The sequence below is a fragment of the Chrysemys picta genome, chromosome 1, assembly GCF_011386835.1.
Source record: "Chrysemys picta bellii isolate R12L10 chromosome 1, ASM1138683v2, whole genome shotgun sequence".
In the NCBI taxonomy this organism is placed as follows: domain Eukaryota; kingdom Metazoa; phylum Chordata; order Testudines; family Emydidae; genus Chrysemys; species Chrysemys picta.
Genome location: NC_088791.1, coordinates 140,991,588 through 141,016,320, shown reverse-complemented (window position 1 = coordinate 141,016,320; position 24,733 = coordinate 140,991,588). Strand labels below are relative to the sequence as shown.

The 24,733-nt window shown below is 43.8% G+C and overlaps 1 protein-coding gene across 4 annotated transcripts; it reads right to left on the bottom strand.

The window, feature by feature from the left end:
• Nucleotides 1–522: 522 nt before the first annotated feature.
• On the bottom strand, nt 523–23,718 carry LOC101946250 (C-type lectin domain family 5 member A-like). 4 transcript variants are annotated; one of them, XM_042855013.2, is made up of 7 exons: nt 23,428–23,718; nt 18,605–18,702; nt 14,560–14,628; nt 11,927–12,004; nt 6,357–6,511; nt 4,858–4,967; nt 523–4,311 (listed from the first exon to the last, which is right to left on the bottom strand). In XM_042855013.2, exons 2-7 carry the CDS (start codon nt 18,681–18,683, stop codon nt 4,188–4,190), a joined length of 615 nt encoding a protein of 204 aa, XP_042710947.2. In that variant the 5' UTR covers nt 18,684–18,702; nt 23,428–23,718; the 3' UTR covers nt 523–4,187. The 4 variants fall into 4 exon arrangements, with proteins under 4 accessions (XP_042710947.2, XP_042710948.2, XP_042710949.2 ...); XM_042855014.2 differs by having other exon boundaries at nt 18,605–18,690; XM_042855015.2 differs by having other exon boundaries at nt 23,556–23,718.
• Nucleotides 23,719–24,733: the final 1,015 nt, after the last annotated feature.

Sequence of the window (24,733 nt, the reverse complement as noted above, 5' to 3'; positions counted from 1 at the left end):
TCTTAACATAGGCTCTTGTTAAAAAAAACTTAACACCTCTGCCTTCAAGCAAGGAGAGATAAGATATGCATCTACCTTCAGCTCTGCTTTCCAAGCAGCTAGAAGGGAAAAAAAATCTTACTGGCTTTTGGGTTTAAAATTAATCCCACCCCTGCCACCATGTCAAGGCTGTATCCCCACTTTGAACTTTAGGGTACAATGTGGGGGCATGCATGAAGACTTCTAAGCTTAACTACCAGCTTAGCTCTGGTCCGCTGCCACCATCTCAAGCTAATTCCCTTCCCTGGGATGCCTTGAGAAACCTTTCACCCATTTCCTGGTGAATACAGATCCAAACGCCTTGGATCTTAAAACAAGGAGAAATTAACCAGTCCCCTCCTCCCACCAACTCCTGGTGAATACAGATCCAAACCCCTTGGATCTAAAAACAAGGAGAAATTAACCATTCCCCTCCTCCCACCAACTCCTGGTGAATACAGATCCAACACCCTTGGATCTAAAAACAAGGAAAAATCAATTAGGTTCTTAAAAAGAAGGCTTTTAATTAAAGAAAAAGGTAAAAATCATCTCTGTAAAATCAGTATGGAAAATAACTTTACAGGGTAATCAAACTTAAAGAGCTCAGAGGACTCCCCTCTAGTCTTAGGTTCAAAGTACAGCAAACCAAGATAAACACTCTAGTAAAAGGTACATTTACAAGTTGAGAAAACAAAGGAAAACTAAGACGCCTTGCCTGGCTATTTACTTACAAGTTTGAAATAGGAGAGACTTGTTTAGAAAGATGTGGAGAACCTGGATTAATGTCTGGTCCCTCTCAGTCCCAAGAGCGAACGAAAAAAACAAACAAAGAGCACAAACAAAAGCCTCTCCCCCCCCCAGCCCCCCCCCCCAAGGTTTGGAAGTATCTTGTCCCCTTATTGGTCCTTAGGGTCAGATGCCAGCCAGGTACCTGAGCTTCTTAACCCTTTACAGGAAAAAGGATTTTGGAGTCTCTGGCCAGGAGGGATTTTATAGTACTGTACACAGGACAGCTGTTACACCCTTCCCTTTATCGTTATGACACTACCCATAACTATTTAATCTTCTAAAGGACCGAAGTAACTATAGCCCCATGAGGAAAGTTACATAAAGGAGTGTTTATGTAATTTACTTGGAAGTGTGGTCTACCGGATTAAGTGTGTGGAACTGAGAGTCAGAAATGTGAAGTCAGATCCTCAGCTAATGGGAATCAGGATTGCTTTATTGACTACAATGGAACTATGCCAATTTACTCTAGCTGAGGCTCTGGCCCCTAGTTCTTTATCCTAATTCCATAACTACTTCATTGTATGATCTTGGCCAAGTCACTTAATTTATCTATGCCTACCTTGAATGCACAATGGGAATAATGCTATTTAGTCTGTAATCATTAGTCTGTAAAATACCTCTGTATCTTTGTATGAGCTATTCTGGATAAATGCAACATATCAAGTGCTCACAGTATGGCAGAGCTAGGAAAAGTACTCAGGAGCTTTTCTTGCTCCCAGAACCCACTCAAGCCAATATTTCTGTCTCTGTAGCCAGAATTTCTCATAACAGACATACCCTGGGAGCTTCCAAGGCATCTTTTTAGATATGACATTGAAAAAAATTACAAGAATTCTCAAAAGCAATGCTTCTCTGGTTGTCCAGACTCTCCTGTCTCCAAAATACCGTGTTTGATTCCTCTCAAACTTTACTCCTCTGGCTGGGGACACATGAGAAACTTCTACTGGATTGGTTGAGTTTTGTTGAAGTTAAGGCAGAGGTTTAAAATCAGGTATTTAATGGAAAGTGAGTCTCTTAATTATGGAGAAAAGCTATTGCCTTTCCTTTCTTTCAACAAATATTAGGTGAGGTGATTAATCCCTTCATAAAAATCTCTCCATGTTAGGAACTTCTTCTGGTCTAGTAACCAAACCTCCATCTTCTACCTTGCTTAATCACCCTGCGGCAGCACTTCTCTGATTTTAACACCACAGATGTTGCTCCACTTGCACAATCAACTGCTCTTTCTCTAAAGGAATCTTTGAGTTTTGCAAATCTGCATGCTGTTTTGTAATTCATTTGCTGTGTTAGCAAACCATGAGCTGATTTTCTAACATACAGATGCAAGAAAGGGAATGCATATCCTTCCTTTTTAGTCGACTAAACACCATGACTTGAAAGACAGTCAGGCATGTTCAGAGGAGACTTAAAGCAAAAAATAGATCTCAGCCTTTAAAGCCTTCTGGCAAATGTACAGAGAAAGAGAACACCATTATCATTAGAATTTATTCAGGGCTCAAAGTGTACTAAGTGCTTTACAAACATAAGGAGAGAAGGTCCCTGAACTGAGCAGCATACAGTCAGAATAGATGAGGAGTCGCCCAGGAAGGGAATGGTCTGTTAATAATGTAACAAAATTGTTTTTCATGCCTCACTATTTAATAATCTAATTATTCAAAGCCAGACTGTGTATTTATGGCACTGGGTTGGGGATTGTGCAGAGCTCGAAAAGGAGCACAATAAAGCACAATCTGTCCTGGAGTCAATGTGAGTGCCCCTGTATGAGAGTTTATCATGTTCCCTGCTCTGCAAATAACCAAGGGCCACTCAAAAGAATTTAGGTGCCTAAAGTCCAAAATGTAGGCACCACTGAGATCGTCAAAATCCTGTTCAGCTGCCGCCTAACCCTTGAGGCAACTCAATTTTTGCTGTAAAAATCCTAAAGGCACTGAGCATGCACCCTGCTGCCCCAAGCAGGCGTCCAAGCACTTATCTTTCGCCTAAGCCTCTGTGCAATCCTCAAACCAGGGGAAGACAGGCATTCCCCCTCCTAGCTCGCTTGCAAGGCCTGATCCAGGAGACATGCTCAGACGCACCAAACTGTACACAATGGTAGTTGGGAGAAAGGGAGGCTGCCCTTATAGCCCATGATGTGGGAGATACTGGTTCAGTTCTGTCCTCTACATGATGTGGCCAAGGGATTTGAATTTAGGTTTTAAGTCTTCCAAGAGACTGCCCTAGCCACTGGACTATGGGATGTTTTGATATAGGGCTCTCTCACACTTGCCTCTTGAAGCTGTTATATAATTATTTATACACAAAATATACACTGGGCCAGCAAGACAATGGCTCTATAGTTCTGTGATTGGGGCATTCGTCAAAGAGGTGGGAAACCCACATTCAAATTCCTTCTCCTCAGCCCCAGGGGGGAACTGAACTAGTGTCTCCCACATCCCAAGTGAGTGCTATAACCGCTGGGTGAAAGTTTATAAAGGAGGTCCTCCCTTCCCCCCTGCCCAGCCAGTTGGTATGGACTTAGGCATGTGCCACTGCATTTCTGGCAAAAAATGGCTTAAGAGCATGATTCCAGGAGACAATTCCAGGCTGTGAATCCCAAGCAGAAATAAGAGCCTCCTTCCATCCTGGATTTAGGTGCCTAAGACCCAGAGAGGGGTGATTCTTAGGACACACCCCTCTCCTCAGTATCTGCTAGTGGTTGGTTAGACAGCTCCATGCCCTAGTGTGTGGGCTTTTGTGGATCCCATTCTCAGGCACATATCTCTCCCCATGCATTTTATAGGGAGCCTGTGTGCCCAACTCAGGTTTTGTGGATTCCACTGGGTAGCCAGACACCTAAAGTTTAGGCATTGAACTGGACTGCATTGCCATGCCTAAGTCTCTTTGTGGATTAGGGCCCAATTCTTTTGGACAACGCTGGGAGGAGGAGCTAGGGCTATGGTCCTGCTTCATGCCCACCTCTGCTCTGCAGAGAGCAGTCCATGTGTAGGAGCTGTGATCTTCCCTGGCCCTTGAGTAGTTCTTGCACCCTATACCCTTTCAGCACGTGTGACCCTCCATGGAGGTCAGTCTATCAGATGCCTAATTGAGTCATTAAGGTTGGTGAAGTATCCTTATTACAGAAAATGAAGTCCTCCATTACTCTTCCTACAACGTGCTGATGAAAATGCATCCAGAAATGGTGTCGAGAATGCATACATTGGTCTGGAATTTGTCGTGGATAGAAAATAAAAAGTTCCATAGGCCAGGATCATGTTATGGTTCCTCTTATTATAAAATGAGAATACATGTGCATATTTGTGTCTGAGATTAGGGGGAAATGCCCCAGTTGGATTCCAGTGCCACAAACTATCTGTGCTGGGACTCTCCCAACATAAAAAGAGTTATTTCATTGTCTTCTCACAGATCCACTGGTTTTGTTGGTGACAAGATGCAGGACTCACTTCTCCAGCTCTGATAACTGCACAGTCATTTTCATACTCCAATGTGTTTGGTTTCAGAGTAAATCTGGGTAAAGAGAAATAACCAAAAAAGAAGCTGAACTGTTGAACTAAATCCTTATTTTAATTTCTTTATGTGCATGCACATGCATACACAAGTGTCTCCCTTCTTCCCGTTCCTCCTCTAATAAGGAAATATCTCCCTCTCCCACAAAGCACAGAATCTGCTAATATTATTCCCCATAACAGCCCCAGGGAGAAAACTCTGTCCTGTCTGACACTAATGCAGACTTTGATGACAAACACAGTTCTTCTGAGACAGCTTCAATGAAATTCCAGACTGAAGGAGCCCTCTCCCCATGTGACAATGGCACTGACTTCTTCAGTAAACACTGTTCACTTGACAAAGTCACAGGAAATCACATCCTGTTTTCAGAGGGGATTCTAGTACTATCCACAATTAACTAGAAGTTGCATTGGTAGATTCACTTACATTCATTTAGTCAGATTCTCATCTTGAGCACATTGGCATAAATATGCATTTACACGCATATAAATGATGATGCTCTGGCCCATTATGTTTATTAGCTATAAGAGAAAAGAAGAAACATACAGGTCTCTCGTAAGCTCTGTCTTGTCAATCCAGTACCATCTCTTCTCCATCTCTGAGTAAGTTAGTCCAATGAAATAATCAGCATCCCTTGTTTTATTACGAAGAAACTCCTGACAAGGAAAGGAAGTGCGTGGTAAATCAGTGACACACAGGAAATGTGAGAGGAAAATCCAAAGAGTGTCTCCTTTATCCTGCTCTTACCACTGTGTCTGTAATGGCTGTGGGAGCCAGGAACCAGGTTATCATCTGAATTGAGAGTAACTGGAGAAATGTTATCTTCTTCATTTTGCCAGCTACAATTACTTTGCAAACCAATGATCTACCCTTGTGTATAACTCTGCAATTCACACTTAAGCTCATTCCTCTTGGCAACCAAATGTCCCTTGACGTAGTTGCAATGCGGTTAATATGTGTAGTGCAGACAGGACTCGCCTTTTTGCTAGTGACTGTGTTGAATCCTGGAATAATTCAGGTAAAATTAGGATATTGGGATATGATTCTAGTGCAAATTTTCCTGGGCCCTAGCTTGGATACATGAGGTTATGAGGATGGAAGGAGTTTTCCCCCATCTTGGCTTACTCCGAACAAGAACAAGGGATGATCGCAGCTTCTGCACATGAGATGAATAGAGAGATTGCTTCCTCTCTGCAACCTGGGGTATACAAATCACCCCAAGAGGAGTGAGGTGGGATGGGGAGGAGGTGAGACACTAGAGCTAGCCAGGGATACTGAGGGGAGCAGGGTATACCATCCCAAGTTACATACTACAAAGCTAAATAGTTCAATCTAATCCTCTAAGACTTAGCTGTGCTATAATGAGGTCCTTTGATGTGGTTATACTTGGAGGGCCAGATCCTCAGCTGGTGTAAATTGATGTAGCTCTGAACGCTTAGTGTAGATGAGGCCTTACAGTGAGTGTGAAACATTAGTTTACACATTGTGTGAGGTTACTTTGCCTTAGGTTACTGAATCTCATTGTTGTCAAAGGATGCACATGCATGGTTGGATACTTGATTAATCGGAGATCAGAGAGATGTATCTCATTCCTCTGAGGCCTCCGATCAGGACCTCTGCTGTGGCTGCATTTTCTCAAACTCTGAGGCTTCTCCTGGTGCTTTGCAGAATGCAGCATGTTGATAACAAAATGGTGGGTGACTGAGGTATTGGGGGGACAGGTGGGCCCAGGAAAGGATGTCTTTCTTTGGAAGAGATGCTCATAATGAAGGAGTTGGAGAAAAACTGCTATACAGATTCAGACTAACATGGCTACCCCTCTGATGCTATACAGATGACTGTGTCTGGCATCAACAGCATACAGAGACCCAGTGCTCTGGTCATGGAAAGCTGTCTGCAGCAGGAAGGACTGATTACAAACCAGAGCATTGTAGGCTTAGGTTCAGATCCTCAAAGGTTTCAATGGGAGTTAGGCACCTAAGTACATTTGAGGATCTGGGCATTCAGCATAATCTCAATTCCCACAAAGCAGTGTTTGATCTTACCATCTCTTTTCTGTCACTGATGACAACTAGATCCGAGCTCTGGTCATCACACTCTGTTCGGCTGGAACTCCAGACCTCTTTGGCTTTAGAAAATAAGTAGTAATTCCCTCGGTGCCCCTCCCACTGTAGGGGCTTAGCTGTAGAAGGGGACATGACTACACAGAAAAACATAGAATTTTGAACAGAAATGAAGAGACAGTCAACTTATAAAATAAATCACAGAGAAATGAGAGGCAAAAATCTTATTTACAGCTGGGAAACTCCCTACCCTTCCAATGCCTACAGGACACCACTGGAAAGGCAGGGAAGCCCAGTGGTCAGGTGGATAAATGCCAGTAAAGGATTCACTACAGGTCAGCCATAGTACAGCAGAACTGTAGATATGTCTAACTGGCTTTGAATCAGCTGCTACTCAGTCTATTCAGTTACACACACATTAACCGCACCAGGAATCTGGTTGACTCATCTCTGAAATTGGTCCTATGTGTTTTATTTTCAAGATGTCACATCTATATAGATTAAATATATAGATTAGACTATGTATGCATTAGATGTATATATTAGATGGGGGTTATTTGAATTTCTACTTGAATTAAGTTAAACATTATTGAATTAAGTTTAATACCTGTGGGATCTATTGCATTAAAAATGCAATAGTTTATGTGTTACTGTAGGATTGTATGTAACTTTTTCAGAAAACTGACTAATGTAAACCTTGGGAATATGTTAGGAACTTTAAAAAACTGCTTGGGATAATACATATGAAGTGGGTTTCCTACCAGGTACCTGGAAGGCCTTTGAAGCTACACCCTGAGAATAAAAACCTATTGTCTACTGATTACCTGCTCCTGGGAGAAAAAGCAAGCAGGTCTGCTTAGGCAGTCTGTCTTTTGCTGGAAATACCACAATAAAGGCAAATAACTGTTCAGCCTAAAAATATCCTGGTTAAAAAAAAAAAAAGAGAGCGAGAGAGAGAGACGTGTCTCCACCCAAGAGAGGTGAGGGCCAGGGGAGTCGAAAGCCTGGAAGTGGATGTCCTTGCTGAATCCCTGAGGGGAAATACAAGTGCAGTTGCCCTAAACTGTGACATTAGAGCTGCACCCCAGCTGCAGACTCTGCATCCAGGCCTCAAACCCGCCAAAGCTCATGAGTGTTTGCATCTGGAGTTTTATGTCAGCACATTATAGAGAAAGAGACTAGATGTGATAGATATTGGATACAGATTCATATTTCAAATACCTCCCAATACATGCAGTTTGGGGTGCTTTGGGTTGGAGGGGAGGTTTGGTTCAATTAAATAAACATAGCTGTGTGGGGCGGGGGTGAGTGGATGCGAGTGTGTGAATTTGACATAAGTGGGAATGAAGGAGTATGGGTAAGGGCAAAATTTGTCCCTAAGGACTAAACTCAGACTTTGTGTAAACAGGTTCAACCCTGTGTGGGCCAGAAATGGCTCTCATTTCCAACTGTATAAATCTGAAGGAAGTCACTTACTTTCACTGAGTTAACTAGGATTTACACCCGTGTAACGGGGGGGGGGGGGGGGGGGGGAGGGGAACTGTTCCATTGATTTACACATATGTATATCCATGGCAAATTTCTGGTTTGAAGGGAAAGCCTTGTTCAGTAATCTGAGCATTAAAAAGCATCTGGCAATGTGGTGGAAAAATGCTGTTTACTCACACTCATATATCTCAGAAACATCCATGTCAAATGTACTAAACTTCCAGAAATTCACCTTTGGGCTGGGAACAAGCATGACCAATTACCAGGTCATATATTTTAAAAAGAATGATAAGCACCTGAATGTAAGCATTTAAACACAAGTTCCATCTCAGCCCTCATTACAGCATCTATCTAAGGGCACGTCTTCACTACCCGCCGGATCGATCTATCAGGGATCGATTTATCACGTCTAGTGTAGACGCGATAAAATCGATCCCCTATCGCTCTGCCGTTGACTCTGAAACTCCACCGCAGCGAGAGGCGGAAGCGGAGTCGATGGGGGAGCGGCAGCGGTCGACTTGCCGCCGTCCTCACTGCAAGGTAAATTGACCTAAGATACGCAACTTCAGCTACGCTATTCACGTAACTGAAGTTGCATATCATAGGTCGACACCCCCTCCCCACGTAGTGTAGACCTAGCCTAATAGGCATACAAACAGGGCCGGATTAACCATTAGGCTAATAAGGCTATAGCCTTAGGCCCTCCTATTTTTAGGCCCTACTGGTCAGGCAGAGGGCCTGACCAGGGTGGGAGGGAGAGCAAGCTTGCTCATGTAGCCCTGCTGGAGCTCTCCTGCCAGCAGGAAAGGCAAAGCAGCCCCCTGTGGCTTGGAAGGAGCTCAGCCGGCAGCCTGCTGCCTCTCCCCATGCTGCAGGAACACACTGCCAGGTATCTGGTTAACACTGGTGACCGGACACTAAAAATCCGGTTACCATGGGAACCCGTGCCACTTGTGGGTACAGTTTGAGCAGGCATTGTACCCCCACCCCAGCTCCCCCATCCCTGATTTCTCTGGAGCTCTGCTTAGCTGTCAGGGAGGGTAGAAGCTCCCTCTGTACCACTCCTGGGCGGGAGCTGGCAGGCAGCTCCAGGACGCTGCCTCTTGGGTCCTAGTTCCCATCACCATCATCATCTATATATGCTGGGTCCTGTTTCTGAAGAACTGATGAGTTTTTTCTTTGATGTATTTTTCTGTACTGGGATGCACAGGCAATAAAGTTCTTTCCTCATGCTCAGCCTAGTTCCACAGGCCAGCACATCTTTGTACTTTTAAGGGGTTGCAAAAGCACTGGAGGAAGCTCAACACACAATGTTGTAGGTTTCTCCCTCCCCTCTCCCTCACGGATTTTAAATCCACTTCTTATCAGGCTATGATAGAAAGATTGGCTGAATAGGCTAAAGGCAGGTTCTGTCCATTTGTTGGTTCTCTAGCAGTTTCAATCCATCATGAAAGTACCTCACATTTGACTTCTTTTGAGTTTCATTCCAAAAACATAAAGCTAAATAAACCTGAAGTTAGTCCTCATTTTTCTGCCCCAACTCAAAATAACTTCTTTCCCAAGTGGAAAATGTTGGGTAAGCATGGATTGTGTGTGATTAGAGAAGGGAATGAGAACACAGGCCAATTCCTGCTGATAGTTACACCTGTGTAGCCTTATTGACTTCAGGGAGAACAGATTTTTGCACAAGAATAGATTTTGGTCCCTTCTGCTTTTTCACACCTGGCATAAGCAGAATCTTATTCACTTTTCTCCCCTAAACTCTGAGCACTTTAAGGGGAAAAAAATAAGCAAGGTCTGCTTGACTTAGGGTACGTCTATACTTACCTCCGGGTCCGGCGGTAAGCAATCGATCTTCTGGGATCGATTTATCGCGTCTTGTCTAGACGTGATAAATCGATCCCGGATCGATCCCGGAAGTGCTCGCCGTCGATGCCGGTACTCCTGCTCCGCGAGAGGAGTATGCAGAGTCGATGGGGGAGCCTGCCTGCCACGTGTGGACCCGTGGTAAGTTCGAACTAAGATACTTCGACTTCAGCTACGTTATTCACGTAGCTGAAGTTGTGTATCTTAATTCGAAGTGGGGGGTTAGTGTGGACCAGCCCTTACACATGCAAACGAAACAGGGAGCTCTCCTTTCATTCTACTCAGCCTTAAACAAACACCAGACCTGATGTAACAAGGTGTCACTAGTACAGCAGCCTTGGTTGGACTGTTCTTTTGTAAGAGCCTTAATGGTTCTTTTAAGATGCTGATTTTCAATGAAGTCTTTTTGTTCAGGGGGGCAGAGAACTCAACAGGGAAAGCTCTGTTTTGTCAACTCCTAGTCAATCAAAAACTGAAAGGCTTTAGGTTAAGTTTGTTTAATGTTTGTACAGTGATTTTGAAGAGCTAACATTGTACAGAAGTGCTAAATATTACGACTGGGCAACCAACTAAAGATCTGTGCCACTTCTAGCTGTTGCCTTTTTCTTGCAGAAAGCTTAAAACAAACAAATGCAAACCGTAAGGGTCTGGTGCACACTGAACTCATGCTCAAAAAAATACTCATGTCAGAGCTGCTGATCACACATTCTAGAATAGATAATACTTAGTCCTGCCATGAGTGGAGGAGACCGGACTAGATGACCTCTCAAGGTCCCTTCCAGTCCTATGATTCTATTCTATGATTCTAATTGTGGAAGAACTTGGTGACAGAATTGCCTGATATGATGAATCACTGGACATTAACTGCACAAACTGGGTTCAACGTGAAAACAGTAATTCATTGTCCTCAGCTAGTGCAACACTGGGAGACAGCTTTCAGAGCAAGACAGCCTAAAATACAATGCCACCCAATGTAATTTTCCCACTGCTACTTCCTCTACTTCAGTGGATTTTACACCTGAGGGGTTTTCTTTTACATAACAAAAGCTGGCTGCCTCCTAGACTGCAGACAGAATGAGACAGGGTATGTGGTGTAGAGTCCATAGCTTGGGGGAAACACCTGCAGGGCTTGGCTTTGCACTGTGCCATGTGGAGAGCTGAGGGTAGAAGCGCAAGGTTGAAAGAGGTGAGCAGGATGGGGAATGTTGCAGTGTTCATCCTCATACAGATGACCACTCCACTACCTAAGAGGAAGGAGGCCTAAGAGAAGGACAGCGTAGCATCCCTCGTGTTACCTCTTACTCAGCAGTATCTGTTTGAAGAATTGAGTGTAATGAGAGTAGAATAAACTTGTTAATTTTACATAAATACATAATATGTAAATACGTATGTACATAAATGTTTGATGACTTCATTATGTTTTTGCAATATGTAATTCCTACGCAGGCCCTTCCCTTCCATTAGCCTTGGGCCCCTCATAACCTTATTCTGTCCCTGCATACAAAGGTCCATCTCCATGGACCTTAATGAAATTAATCTTCATTTACATTGGTGTAAGGGGAGAGGTCCTCATCATGTATGTATAGCTGAATACGGACATGTCTGTATATTTCAACACAAAACGTAATCTGCCCATCTAGTCATATATATGCCTATGATACTGTAATGTGCCCAGCAGTGTAGCTCCATATCCATCCCGCAAGTCCCCTAAGGGCAGAGAAAGCATCCACAGGAACCATCAGAAGTAACTATCCAACTTCAAGAAATTCTAGAGATGACCTAAATAGCAGGTTTGGACTTAGCATTTAAAGCTGTTTAGGGCTTGGCAGTGCCAAAACCTACTGAACTGTCCTTGGGAGATTTTGATCCCTAGTGAAAGAAATGTCCTGATATTAGCTAAAATGGACAGATTTCTGCCATCTAGAATGGTGGAAATCTTCCAAGAACAGATATTCTCATGGTATTTTAGCCATTTTAAAGCCACATCCAAATTGGATCTGGAAAATAGGCCCCCTTTAGGGTTTGGATTCAATCAAAAACAAAACCATAGGGGCAAATTTGGGTCAGGATATTTTAACCTTATTCTTCACCAACCAAACTTTAGAAAAGAGGGGCTAGATATGAGGTTCTGCTTTAGGTCCTCCTCTACTTTTATCAAACTGATATCTTAAATCAGATTATAAATTCCACAGAGGTACCTGTTCTGTCGCGAACTGTAGTTGTGATTGTGCTGGAATCAGGTTGCGTCTTAGGCAGGTCTGGGGTAGTCTGTAGAACTGAAAATAAAATCCAATTCCTCTCTGAGCGATTCAATTCAAAGTTGGAATCATTTTTAGGAACAGTATCACTGTATATTAGAACTGGTTGAACAATTAAAAAAAGCTACATGGATAAAACTAGCAAGTTCATTTTCCTGTATATATTAATGAATTATAATTATATTATATTATATAGCCTGTTTAAAAAGTTTCTGCCAATCAGGCAGCAGAAACAATACCATGTGATTCAGACAAACAGCCACAAATTTGTTCATCCAAACACTCTGGCAAATATTCACGAATAACAATTCATTAACTAAAATTGGGGATGAATTGATAATGCATAGTACTGATTGACCACCAGGGGAGATAATTTGTGAATATTTCACAAAAGCTAGGGATAAATTTTTCAAAAGCACCTCAGTGATTTAGGAGCCTAAGTCCCATTTTCAAAAGTACCTAAGGGACTGTTTAAATGGAGGCACTCAGAAAATTAATCTAAATTAACTTTTAAAGTGGATTAGTTAAACTGCATTAAATCCCTGGGTGGACAGTTTTATTCAGAATTAAGGTGGCCTTACTTCAACTTATCTTATTCACTTTCAAAGTTCTGCAGCCTGCGTTTAAGCTCCTATCTTCATGACCTTGCTTACACTTGCAGCAGCGTGTAAAGTACATGCAGCTGTGAAAGACTCTGGATGGAGGGAGGCGGCGGGGAAAGGCTCTTTCAACACTGCCTCCCCCATCAGAGCCTTTCCCCACTCCCCCCCACCCAGAGTCTTTCACTGACGCATGCAGCTACACGCCACACTGTGGAAATAGCCTATCTTTCACTGTGGTGTGTAGCTACACATACCCTACACACCACCACAAGGGTAGACAAGGTCTATAAGAGGGGCGGGGCATAGCATCTCATCAGCATCTCCCATTGGCTATCTTAGGCAACTCCCCACCTAGTGTGCTGGCTTTTGTGAATCACATACCAAGGCACCTATCTCTACTCATTCGTTGTACAGGGAGCCTAGATGCCTAACTCAGGCTGTGTGGCTCACAGTGTTGTTCCTGTGATTTTCTAGGTGCCTAAAAGGTAGGTGTTGTGATGCATCTCACCATCTCACCATCTACATCCTTTTGTGAATCTAGGCGCTTGGTCCTTGGGCGCTTCTGAACATTTTACCTTAGGGCTGTAGTTCAACTCATCCCCTTGGAGCCCCTTCACACTCACAACCTCATGAAGTTTTCAAAGTGGTGTGTATCATTTATTCCAATGAAAGTACCAGACGTGTGTATCTGTGAGGAAATGCTCATATGAGGAAGGATGATTTTGTGATTAAGACACATTGGTCTAAATTCAGTTCCTGGCCACTGAGTGTGAACAACTGGGTGCTCAGCACTTTTGAAAATCAGGCAGGTACCTAAATATTGATTTAGGAGCCTCACTTTAGGCCCCTAGTGTTGAAAACCCTAGCCAAAAATCTTGGCTTGATCTTTCTGAGCCTCCCGATTTGTAACATTGGATTAATGATATTTGCCAACCTGAAAAGTTGTGTTGTGTGGATAAATTCATTAATGTTTGGTGAGGTTCTCAGATACAATGATGGGAGCCTCATCTAGACAGATATTTGATCACAAACACACAGACAGAATACATGTGGGTTTTTTTAAGTCCAAATTCTGAATCTCAGCATCAGTTACTGTGCAAATAATCCATAGATAGTAATTTGTCTGAACAACTTGAGTATATTAGATACAAAAAGTGAAGCTAACCCCTTTAAAGTAGTTCTGTGGCCCCTATTACCATAGTATTTGAGCATCTCACAATTGTATGGAAGTACAATAACCTGCATTGTATACATGAGAAACTGAGAGACTAAGTGACTTCCCCAAGGTTGCACAGGAAGGCTGTGGCAGAGCAAGGACATGAATTTGGATCTCCCAAGTCCAAGGCTAGCATCTTAACCATTGGGACATCCTTCTTCTCTAATACACTCTCAAATTTAAGGATTTAACACAGCTGGGAAATTCAGAGTTAAAGCGGTCCAGGAAATTCTGCCCCCTTGCTATTATATTGGTCCAATAATACAATGATATTCCAAGGAATTGCATTTTTTTCTACAATATCAGGTACATATGTGGCAGTGGGATTATCACTGGAGTTGTGGTTGTCAATTAATCTCTTTGTGCCTCAGTTCCCCAGCAGTTAAATGGGGCTTATGATACTTATCCTGTGGTTTCTATTTAGATAGTAAATTCTTCAGGGCAGGCAGGAACTTTTACCATGTAATTGTACAGGGCCAGTTCTAGGGGCAGTTGAGCAGGGCAGCCACCCTGGGCATCAGTTTCCAGGGGTAATGAGCCACTGGGCTTTTTTTTTTGAGCAGGCCATTTTTGCTCCACCCTGTTTTGTTTTTCACTTGGCCGTTGTGAGCCGGGGTGCTCCTGGCCCAGTATAATGGGCTCACAAACTCAGGTGGACCCTCTAGGTTCAGTAATAATAAAATGAGCATTCAAGAGAAACAAACAGAATGCCCCCTTTGCTCAACAGAATTTCATAGAGAACCCCAGCATCTTACCTGTTATGTTCCTCTCAGTTGTGGAATTGAGGGTCCCTTGAGAGCCCGGCTTGGGGAAGATCTGTGGAACTGAACACAAGCCCAGATGTTGTTCTCCTGGAGATGAGTCTTAATGCTGCCTATACAACATTTGGTTAATAGCAGTTGTTTGGAAAGGATGTTCATAGCCCATAACACAACTGCATGCCCAGGGGAGCTATCATCTGCCTGGAATAGGGATGAGGAAGATTACAGCATAAAGCTAATGGGAGCAGTAATATCTCTGGTATTCCTGCCAGTAACAACAGCCATCAACACTGGTATAGGCACAGGCTACAATACAGACACAAGCAAAAGTTAAATGGGTAAATACAGAACCCTATATACAGAGAGAGTGCAATGAATCATGACTATGGGTCTGAAATTAGTTTGCCATAAATGTTCAAAGAACAAAACTTGATTGTCACACATGTCTTTGTACAGCATGTAACACAATGAGGTCCTGGCCCTTGACTTGCGCTCCTAGGCACTGTGGTAATACAAATAATGATAACATAAGTTTGTAAAAAGTGAGTAAGAAGGGGTGCAAACATGGACAAAGAAAAATTCTCTACAGAAATCAGCCACATTTGTGAATAATTTGTCGGTCAACTCTAACTCCCAAAATAAGTGACTTTCCATATTCCAGACACATCTTGTCGATAGAAAATCCCTCCTAGGAATACTCCTGTCTGTGTGGGAATCATTGCACTTCCCTACCCCCAGATGAGGACTGGATCTGCACTGATGATTCAAGCCCTATATGCCCACAGGATGTGTCACTCCCTTTGCTTCACCACCAAGGAAAATGTTGTAACATGCTTTACAAACTGCTGACATGCCCTCTTTCTCCCCCTACCACAGAAACAAATGGAGATACAAGGGAGGTGAGGTAATAACTTTTATTGGACCAACTTCTTTTGGTGAGAGAGATCTTTTATAGAGAGCTCTGTGTGGCTTGAAAACATGGCTCTCTCACCAACAGAAGTTGGTCCAATAACAGATATTACCTCACCCACCTTGTCTCTCCAATATTCTGGGACCCACACAGCTACAGCTACACCGAATACAGAAACAAATGCCATTACTCCTAAGGGCATTCTGCACCAAAATATTTAAAATTCTGAACACTACATTTTAAAAATCTGACAATTTTATTTGTCAGATAAATGTGGAGGCTCCAGCATGGCATTGGGGAGCACAGGCCACTGGCTGCACAGAGGTGGGAGATCACTGTGCAGCTCCTCATCCCCCTCTCCCCTGGGACACAGACTCAGTGGTGAGGCTGCACCCAACCCTGACACAGCACAAGGACCGGGTCTGCCCCAGAAACACCGCAGGGCCCTGCCCCTCCGTGCCAGGTTCACCAGGTGTAGGCAGGCAGGCTCAGCAAGGCAGGATCCAAGTGTGAAGGGGCTTAATGTGGAGGGATCCAGTTGTGGGTTGAGAGGGTTCTGTGTGGGGCAATCTGGGTGTGGGCGGCTCAGTGGGGGATCCGGGTGCGGGGGGGATCTGGATGCACAGGGGCTTGTTGGGGGCTTCTGGGTGCAACAGTAATGGGGTTCTGGAGTGGGGTGAAGATGGTTGGGGCTCAGTTGTGGGGGTCTGGGTGTGGGGGAATAGAGCTCAGAAAGGCGGTCTGGATGTGGGGGGCTTAGGGGGGGCTTCAGATGCTGGGGGAGTGGGGCAGGGACCCAAGTACAGCTGGTTGGGGCTCAGTGGGGTGCGGATCTGGGTGTGTGTGGCTCATTGGGGCGGTCCAGATGCAGGGGGAGTGGGGTTCATGGGGGGGGTTCTGAGGGGGGGGGTGAGGCTCCATGGGAGGGTCTGGGTATGAGGGGGTTTGGATGCACGGGGGTTGGGTGGATGAGGGAGCAGCTCCCTGTACTGGAATCCCTCCCCCTAGAGCAGAGGAGCAATGGGTGCAGGAAGTGGGGGGAGGGGAAGTTTGCAGAGTTTCCTGCAGCTGAGAGAGAAATGTGGGACTGGGTATGAACCAGCCCCAGATGCCGTGCAGGGGCAGAGGAAGTCCCATCCTCCCCAGCCCAGCTGGGACTAGCAGCTGAGCCTGGTGCAGGGTAGGAGCCACCAGCCGGGTCTTCCCCAGTCCTGCCTCCTACCCCACAGTGATTTATCTCTCTGCAGGCTGTGCTGGGTACCTGAAACATACTGCTGGGGAGGGTTGCATGACCACTCTTGTGGCAACCTTTTTCTTCCCTATCAGAAAGTCATTTTTCTGAGGGGAAGCAAAGAAATTAGCGAGGGACATAAATTCTGCGCATGTGCGGTGGCACAGAATTCCCCCAGGAGTAAAATGCTCAGTTTTTCTCTATGCCTCTGTGACCCAGGCAGAAACTGTCAGCTATCAGAGAAAGAGGAAACTCCAGCTGTGAGATCACTTAGTGCAAGTAGGAGTGAAAAATCCCCTTAGCTAAAACAATAACTCCTTGGAAAACAAATTCTTCCCTTCCCCACTATGAATCCTTTCTATCCAGGGCACATATTGGGTGGGTTGTGCTCCATTTCTCACTTCACAGAGATGAGGAATTCTGCAGATGAAGCATCAGGAATCACTCTAAAGTGACTCTGTCTGACCATTCTTGGAGAAATGGGGGAGGGATAGCTTAGTGGTTTGAGCATTGGTTTGCTAAACCCGGGGTTGAGAGTTGAATCCTTAAGGGGGCCATTTAGAGATCTGGGGCAAAAATCTGTCTGGGGATTGGTCCTGCTTTGAGCAGGGGGTCAGACTAGATGACCTCCTGAGGTCCCTTCCAACCCTGATGTTCTAAGTGTTGGTGGCCACTGGAAAGCATTTTACTCAGGTTTCCTAAGTGAATGTGAAAAAGAGGGTCTTATACTAAGGTGACAGGGAAACATAAATATAACAATCCTAAACTAAGGCTGGTAGTAGAGAAAGGAGAAGAGATGTATTATGACATGGGAGATGGAGGCTGAAGTTACACATGAAATGGTATTACCAAGTGCAGCTTCACCAGTTAATTAATCTAAAAGTTTGCTATTACCCTTCTGGGTTTAGATCCCAAGGGACAGCAGCCCAACACATGTACTTTATTATGTATCTCACTCTTTACTATTATAGTGCACACTATCTAAAAGAACACACAACATTGTGCAGTCATAGTTTCAGTTCTTTTTCACTCACAAGGTACATTAAAGTGCACATTATGAATGGCTTACTCATACAAAGTATCAGAGGGGTAGCCGTGTTAGTCTGTATCCACAAAAACGAGGACTCCTGTGGCACCTTAAAGACTAACAGATTTATTTGGGCATAAACTTTTGTGGGTAAAAAACCTCACTTCTTCAGGCGCATGGAGTGAAAATTACAGATGCAGGCATAAATATACTGACACATGAGGAGAAGGGAGTTACCTTACAACTGGAGAACCAGTGTGAACAAGGCCAATTCAGTCAGGGTGGATGTGGTCCACTCTCAATAACTGATGAGGAGGTGTCAATACCCAGAAAGGGAAAATTGCTTTTATAGTGAGCCAGCCACTCCCAGTCCTATTCAGGCCCAAATTAATGATGTTAAATTTGCAAATGAATTGTAGCTCTGCAGTTTCTCTTTGAAGTCTGTTTGTGAAGTTTTTTTGTTGAAGTATGGCTACTTTTAAATCTGTTATTGAATGTCCAGGGAGATTGAAGTGTTCTCCTACTGGCTTTTGTATGTTACCATTCCTGATGCCTGATTTGTGTCCATTTATTCTTTTACTTATACAAAGTCATGCAGCAAAGAGGAGTTGTTGGGTTACCTCAGGATGCTGCTCAGCTCTTCAGCGAGCCACAGAGAAGTATTCCTAGGACACATCACCACTGCCTAGATCCAATCCCAGCACCATTCTTGTGGGTATTTTGTGCCTAGTTTGGTTTGTGTGAGATGCTGAGATTCACTGTAATATCCCACACTAGACAACACAGACATGAAAGTATCAGCTACTAGAAGAACAGTGCTATAAAATCAATAAATAATAACTGAAAATTACAAATGCACATCAATACTCACAATAGATGAGAAACAAGGATGTCCCTACTAGTTTAATGGGCAGGATGACTAATCCAAGAATGACCAGTTGCCAGTTCATCTTGCCCCTGTGGAATGATCTGAAAGTTTAGAACATCCTTGCTTAATGTACACTGGCACTTCTCAACACTGGACAGAATGGGTCAAATTTCAAACTAAACCATGAGAATTTAGACAGTCAAAATGGTGTTTATCAATTACATTGCATTACTCGTGAAGAAAGTTTTTACTAAATTTTAGTAACATAACAGAGTAGGTATCTAATAATAGTTACCTATTAATAAAAGCTCCCCACTGTTCAGTTCCTGTTTGGTAGATGGTGGTATATCAGACTAGATGGGCCTGTAGCACCATATCCTCACTTGTATAAATCAGCATAGCTCCACTGAATTCCACGGAGCTGCACCAATCTATTCCAGCTGACTATCTTGTCAATAGCGTGCTTCCCAATAGGGCAGGTAGCTAGATACTGGGCTAGACAGTATATGTTCTGAGGACCCTGGAGCTAAATGCATGGCTGTGTGGATGGTATTGCCAAAGGGGCTTCGGCTTCCTCAGCCGTGGAGTGCTGTTCCAAGAAGAAGGACTTCTGAGCATATATGGGGTCCATCTATCAAGGAAGGGGAAGAGTATCTTTTGATACAGACTGGCTAGGCAGGCTTTAAACTAGGTTTGATGGGAGCAGGAGACAAAAGGCCACAGGTAAATCCAGAACATGGAGACCTGGATGAAGGGTCAGAATCTGGGGGGAACATGAGAAATCACAGTGCGGACAAAGGAGAGACCAGAGGGAATATAGAGGGAAAATTTAATGAACATCTTAGAGGTCTGCATTCTAATGCAAGAAGTATGGGAAATACACAGGAAGAACTAGAAATACTAGTGAAAAACCACAATTACAACACAATTGGCATCATAGGTTCATTCACATGACTGGAATACTGCTTAGTGTAATAAGGATTAAGATTTAGATTGTGCACTTATTTTTATTTTCTTTGGTGACCATCTCTGTCCTTTTATGCCTACCACTTATAATCACTTAAAATCTATCCGTAGTTAATAAACCTGTTTTATGTTTTACCTAAAGCAGTGTATTTGGCTTGAAGTGCTTGGGAAACCTCAGCTCAGGAACAAAAACTGGTGCATGTCCTCTCCACATTGAGGGAAGGGTGGACTGGGTAATAAAGGTACACTGATCAGGCTTCTGACCAGTGCAAGATGGTACAGCTCACGGTTGCATGGTTAGGATCTGGGGGAACTGCCTGGAGCCTCTCTATTGTTAGCATTCATGTAACTCAGTTGGGTGTGTCCCTGCCTGTGGATGCAAAAAAAGCGAACGTCATTCTGGGATGTATTAGCAGGAGTATTGTAAGCAAGATGTGAGAAGTAATTCTTACACTCTGCTCAGCAGTGGTAAGGCCTCAACTGGAGTACTGTGTCCAGTTCAGAGAATGACACTTCAGGAAAGATGTGGACAAATTGGAGAGAGTCCAGAGGAGAGCAACAGAAATGATTAAAGGTCCAAAAAACATGACCTATGAGGAAAGATTCTAAAAATTGGGTTTGTTTAGTCTGGAGAAGAGGAGATTGAGGGGGGACATGATAACAGGCTTCAAGTATGTTAGAAAAAAGAGGGTAATAAATTGATCCCCTTATCTACTGAGGAGAGGACAAGAAGTAATGGGCTTAAATTGTAGCAATGAAGATTTAGGTTAGACATTAGGAAAAACTTCTTAATTGTAAGGGTAGCTAAGCACTGGATGTGACAGTGTACCCCATAAGGCTTTATGGGGGGGTGTGCTTATAAATGTATGTATGACATAGCTGGAATATATTTTGTGCTGCCTGTGCCATGTAACATATCTCCGTAAAGGTTATAGTTTACTGTATCTATTCATCCTATTTGTACATATATATAATTTTCTACTTGAGGTTAAGAATATGGGCTGTATGCTTGCTTGGTTTCTAAGTCAGCTTTGTGAGTCATTTCATCAGCTTCTTTAGGAAGGAATTCGCAAGGTTAACTACCTGATCAGGAAACACTTGGGGAACAATGCATCTTAGAATGCTCCAATCCACATAAGAAGTCTTCCTGGAGACATACAAGATACCACATGGACAATGGCTTCGGCCTGTAAAGACTGAGTCATGCAGGGACATGTGACTTGCCCAGGTGACTCCAGAACTCCATCTTGGAGCTGGACTTTGCATAGGAGTGAGGAGGGGGGTCTCCACCCACAAGAGAAAGTCTATTTAAACCTGTGGGAGACCCCTCCATTTGGTCTTCAGCTGGCTAAAGAAGGAGCCTCTCCACCCCACCCCACCCCCGCTCCACCCCCAGGATACTTGAAGGAAACTGGAACAAAGGACAGTAACTACAGGGGGTGTGAGTGATTGCTGGACCCAGGCTAAAAGGAGATTAGCCTGTAAAAGGGAGCATTCTGGAACTGGTGAGGATCTTATCTGTATTTAGTTTGATTAGACATAGATTTGCGCATTTTATTTTATTTTGCTTGGTGACTTACTTTGTTCTGTCTGTTACTACTTGGAACCACTTAAATCCTACTGTCTGTATTTAATAAAATCACTTTTTACTTAGTAATTAACTCAGAGTGTGTATTAATACCTGGGGGAGCAAACAACTGTGCATATCTCTCTATCTGTGTTATAGAGGGCAAATAATTTATGAGTTTACCCCGCTTAAGTTTTATACAGGATAAAACAGAATTATTTGGGTTTAGACCCCACTGGGAGTTGGGCATCTGAGTGCTAAAGACAAGCACACTACTGTGAGCTGTTTTCAGGTAAACTTGCAGCTTTGGGACAAGTGATTCAGACCCTGGGTCTCTGTCTGGAGCCAGACGGGAGTGTCTGGCTCAGCAAGACAGGGTGCTGGAGTCCTGAGCTGGCAGGGAAAACAGGAGAAGGGATAGTCTTTGCACATCAGGTGGCAGCTCCCAAGGGGGTTTCTGTGATCCAACCCGTCACACAGTGTATTTATTCTATTTCTCCCTATTGGTCTGAATTATCCATGACATTCATACTGCATCACATCAAATCCAAATCAGGTCTAAGTGTTCCTGTTTATGAACCAAGCTCCTACTTTTTAATTTTCTAATCCTCACAATTTTCTAAACCTGCAGCTTTGGGGCAAGTAATTCAGACCCTGGATCTGTGTTGGAGCAGATAGGAGTGTCTGGCTCAGCAAGTCAGGGTGCTGGAGTCGTGAGCTGGCAGGGAAAACAGGAATAGAAGTAGTCTTGGCACATTAGGTGGCAGCTCCCAAGGGGGTTTCTGTGATCTAACCCGTCACACTGGAACAAATTACTTAGGGAACTTGTGGAATCCCCATCAATGGAGCTTTATCAGAACAGATTAGACAAACACCTCAGTGATAGTCTAGATAATACTTAGGCCTGTCTCAGGGCAGGGGACTGGACTAGATGACCTATCAAGGTCCCTGCCTGTCCTATACCTCTATGATTCTATGATGTCAGCTCCTATGTTCAGGAATGTGCTGGGATGCCAACACTATATTTTTAAAATTCAGTTATTTAACACTTATGCAAATAATTAAATCCTTCTTTAGACACCATCCTTGTCTTGAACTCAATCGCTCATGTGACAATACATTGTAATTTTACTATTATATTAGATAGATAGATAGATAGATAGATAGATAGATAGATAGATAGATAGATAGATAGATAGATAGGCCAGCCAATGAATACAGAAGATTGCAGGAGAAAGATATAGAAAGAGATTCTGTTTTGGTTTGGCTCCTTTTCTTACTAATCCCGTTCAGTATTATAGTAGCAGCCAAACACATCTATCATTCAAAGGATAAAGCAAAGTGCCCGTATACGGCACCTTGCAGAACCAATAGATTAAGGTTGTGGTTAAAGCCCAGAACTGAGAGACTTGAGACATGCTACTGACTTCTTAGCAACTTTGGTCAAATCATTTACCCCTCTATGCCTCCATTTTTCCGCCTATAAAATGGGAATCATATTTTATAGGGATGTTGGAAGGCTTAAGCCAAAAAGGTTTGGAAAGTGCTTTGAAACCTTCAGATGATAGGTACTATAACAGAGCAAAGTATTATGAAGAATAGATAGATAGATCAATCTTAATCAACTCCTTGCCAATGCGGGCCAAAATCTGATCTTGGCTACATCAGTGGAAATCTGGAATAGCTCCATTGACTTCAGTGGAATTACTCTGCTTTACACCAAAATTACTGAAAGCAGAATTTAGCCCTGCATCTCCATGGGGATGTCTTGTAAAAGAGAAGATGATAATCCAGACGTGTCCATTTTTTTATTTGTTTTTATCCTCTTTTGTATCCTAAGAGAACAGAACTCCTATCTGCCACAGATCCCTGAAACAGCCTTGACATGAAAACCATTTGAGTCTCTGCGGTTCAGACCCATCCTAATTTGATCAGTTTCCTTATCTGAATTTCCATTCTCTTTCTATTGAACTATAATGATGTTTTAGAGGCAGGTGAGAGGTGCCTTATAAAGTCCCACGTTTTCAAGAGTACCCCAAACTCTGGGTACTTTTGTTTTTGTGTGCACAACTTGAGACACCCATGGGCAGGTTTTCAGCAGTTCTCAGCACACTGAAAGTTGATGGGTGGTGAGCATGACCTTTAAGATGGGCATCCAGAAGTGAAGGCTCTTTGATCACATTATTATTCCTTTTTATTTGCTACTCAAAGTCACCAAAATTTTAGTTGATAGAAAATCTAACAAAGTAACAGTGTAATAATGACCAGCAAGATAAATAAGAAACAAAAATACTTATCAGGAGGAGCTCTATGCAGACAGCTCTCTGACTTCAGTCCACTTCAGTGCTGATAAGGCTTGCTACAGGGAAACCGACAAAAGGCTCCCTGGGATTTATCGGTGCCCTTGTGGTTTTCAGTTACCTTAGGGGTCGTACTTTTATTCTTTGCTCTGACAGTGTATCTCTTGTTCTTCTGTCTCTCTCTTCTCAGACAATTTCTGAGGTTTAGTGTCTTCTTCTTCCTCTTTTTCTTAGTGGTATATGCCAGGATAAGTGCTTTGTGCAGTTACAACTAATTAAATAATGTTTTTTAACTCAAGGCTTCCTGAAATGAAAGTATGCTGGAAACCAGAGACAATGGGATGACTCAGATGTTCTAGTGATTCATTCTTTGAGGGTAATGTCTGAGAAGACTGCTACACAGCAAGGGATTGGGCTGTGGAATGGTGACTTTTTTCCCCTATAATTTTTTTCCTTGGTTTATTCCGATGTCTACCAGCTTATCAGTGTGAAGTTACCCCATGAAGGCTGTTTCCCACTAAATGGATTTTAAAGGGGACCTGCAAAGGGAAAATGGTTGTTGTACTTTTGTTCTTCTTTAATATTTATGAAGAAAGTCTGAAAAGTCTCATTTAAAAAAAAAGTGAGGTGCATATGTGTGTGTGTAGTGGGGCAGCTGCCCCACTCCAGTAGGCAGGGGTTAAAAGCAGCCCTAGAGAGGGCTGCAGCTGGGAAAAGCAGTGAGTAGCTGACCACAGGTGTGGCTAGCTCAATCAGGGCTCAGCTGGCCCTGATAAAAGGGCTGTGGGCCAGGAGCTGAAAGAGTCTCACTCTAGCCCGGGAGTAGGAAGGGCTAGCTGCCTGGGAGCAAGGTACCTGAAGTGGAGCAGTGCTGGAGAAGGGCAAGGGGAGCTGGGGAACTCCAGCCTGGTAGACCCTAGGCTGCAGGCCTTGATGAAGGCCTATGAAAAGGTAGTGGGGCTGCAGAGGGGCAGCCCGGGGATAGGCAAAGGCAGCGGGTCCTACCCCCTTGCTAATGATGAGTGGCCTTTACAGACTGCAGTTTGCCCGAGTGAGCAGGGGCTAGATGATGACTGGTAGTAGCCACTGAGGCAAGGTAGGTTTAGAGGGTTGGGGGTTCCCCTGGGAGGGGAGACCCAGAGTGTGAGGATACTGCTGGGGCAGAACCCGGAGGTAAAGGACACCGGGGTCCAGGAGGGACATGGGGCCCTAAGGCAGGCGAGACATGGGTCAGCAGAGGGCGCTCTGAGGCTGAAGAGCTAATTCCCAAGATAGCCAGCAGGCAGCGCCATGCCGGTA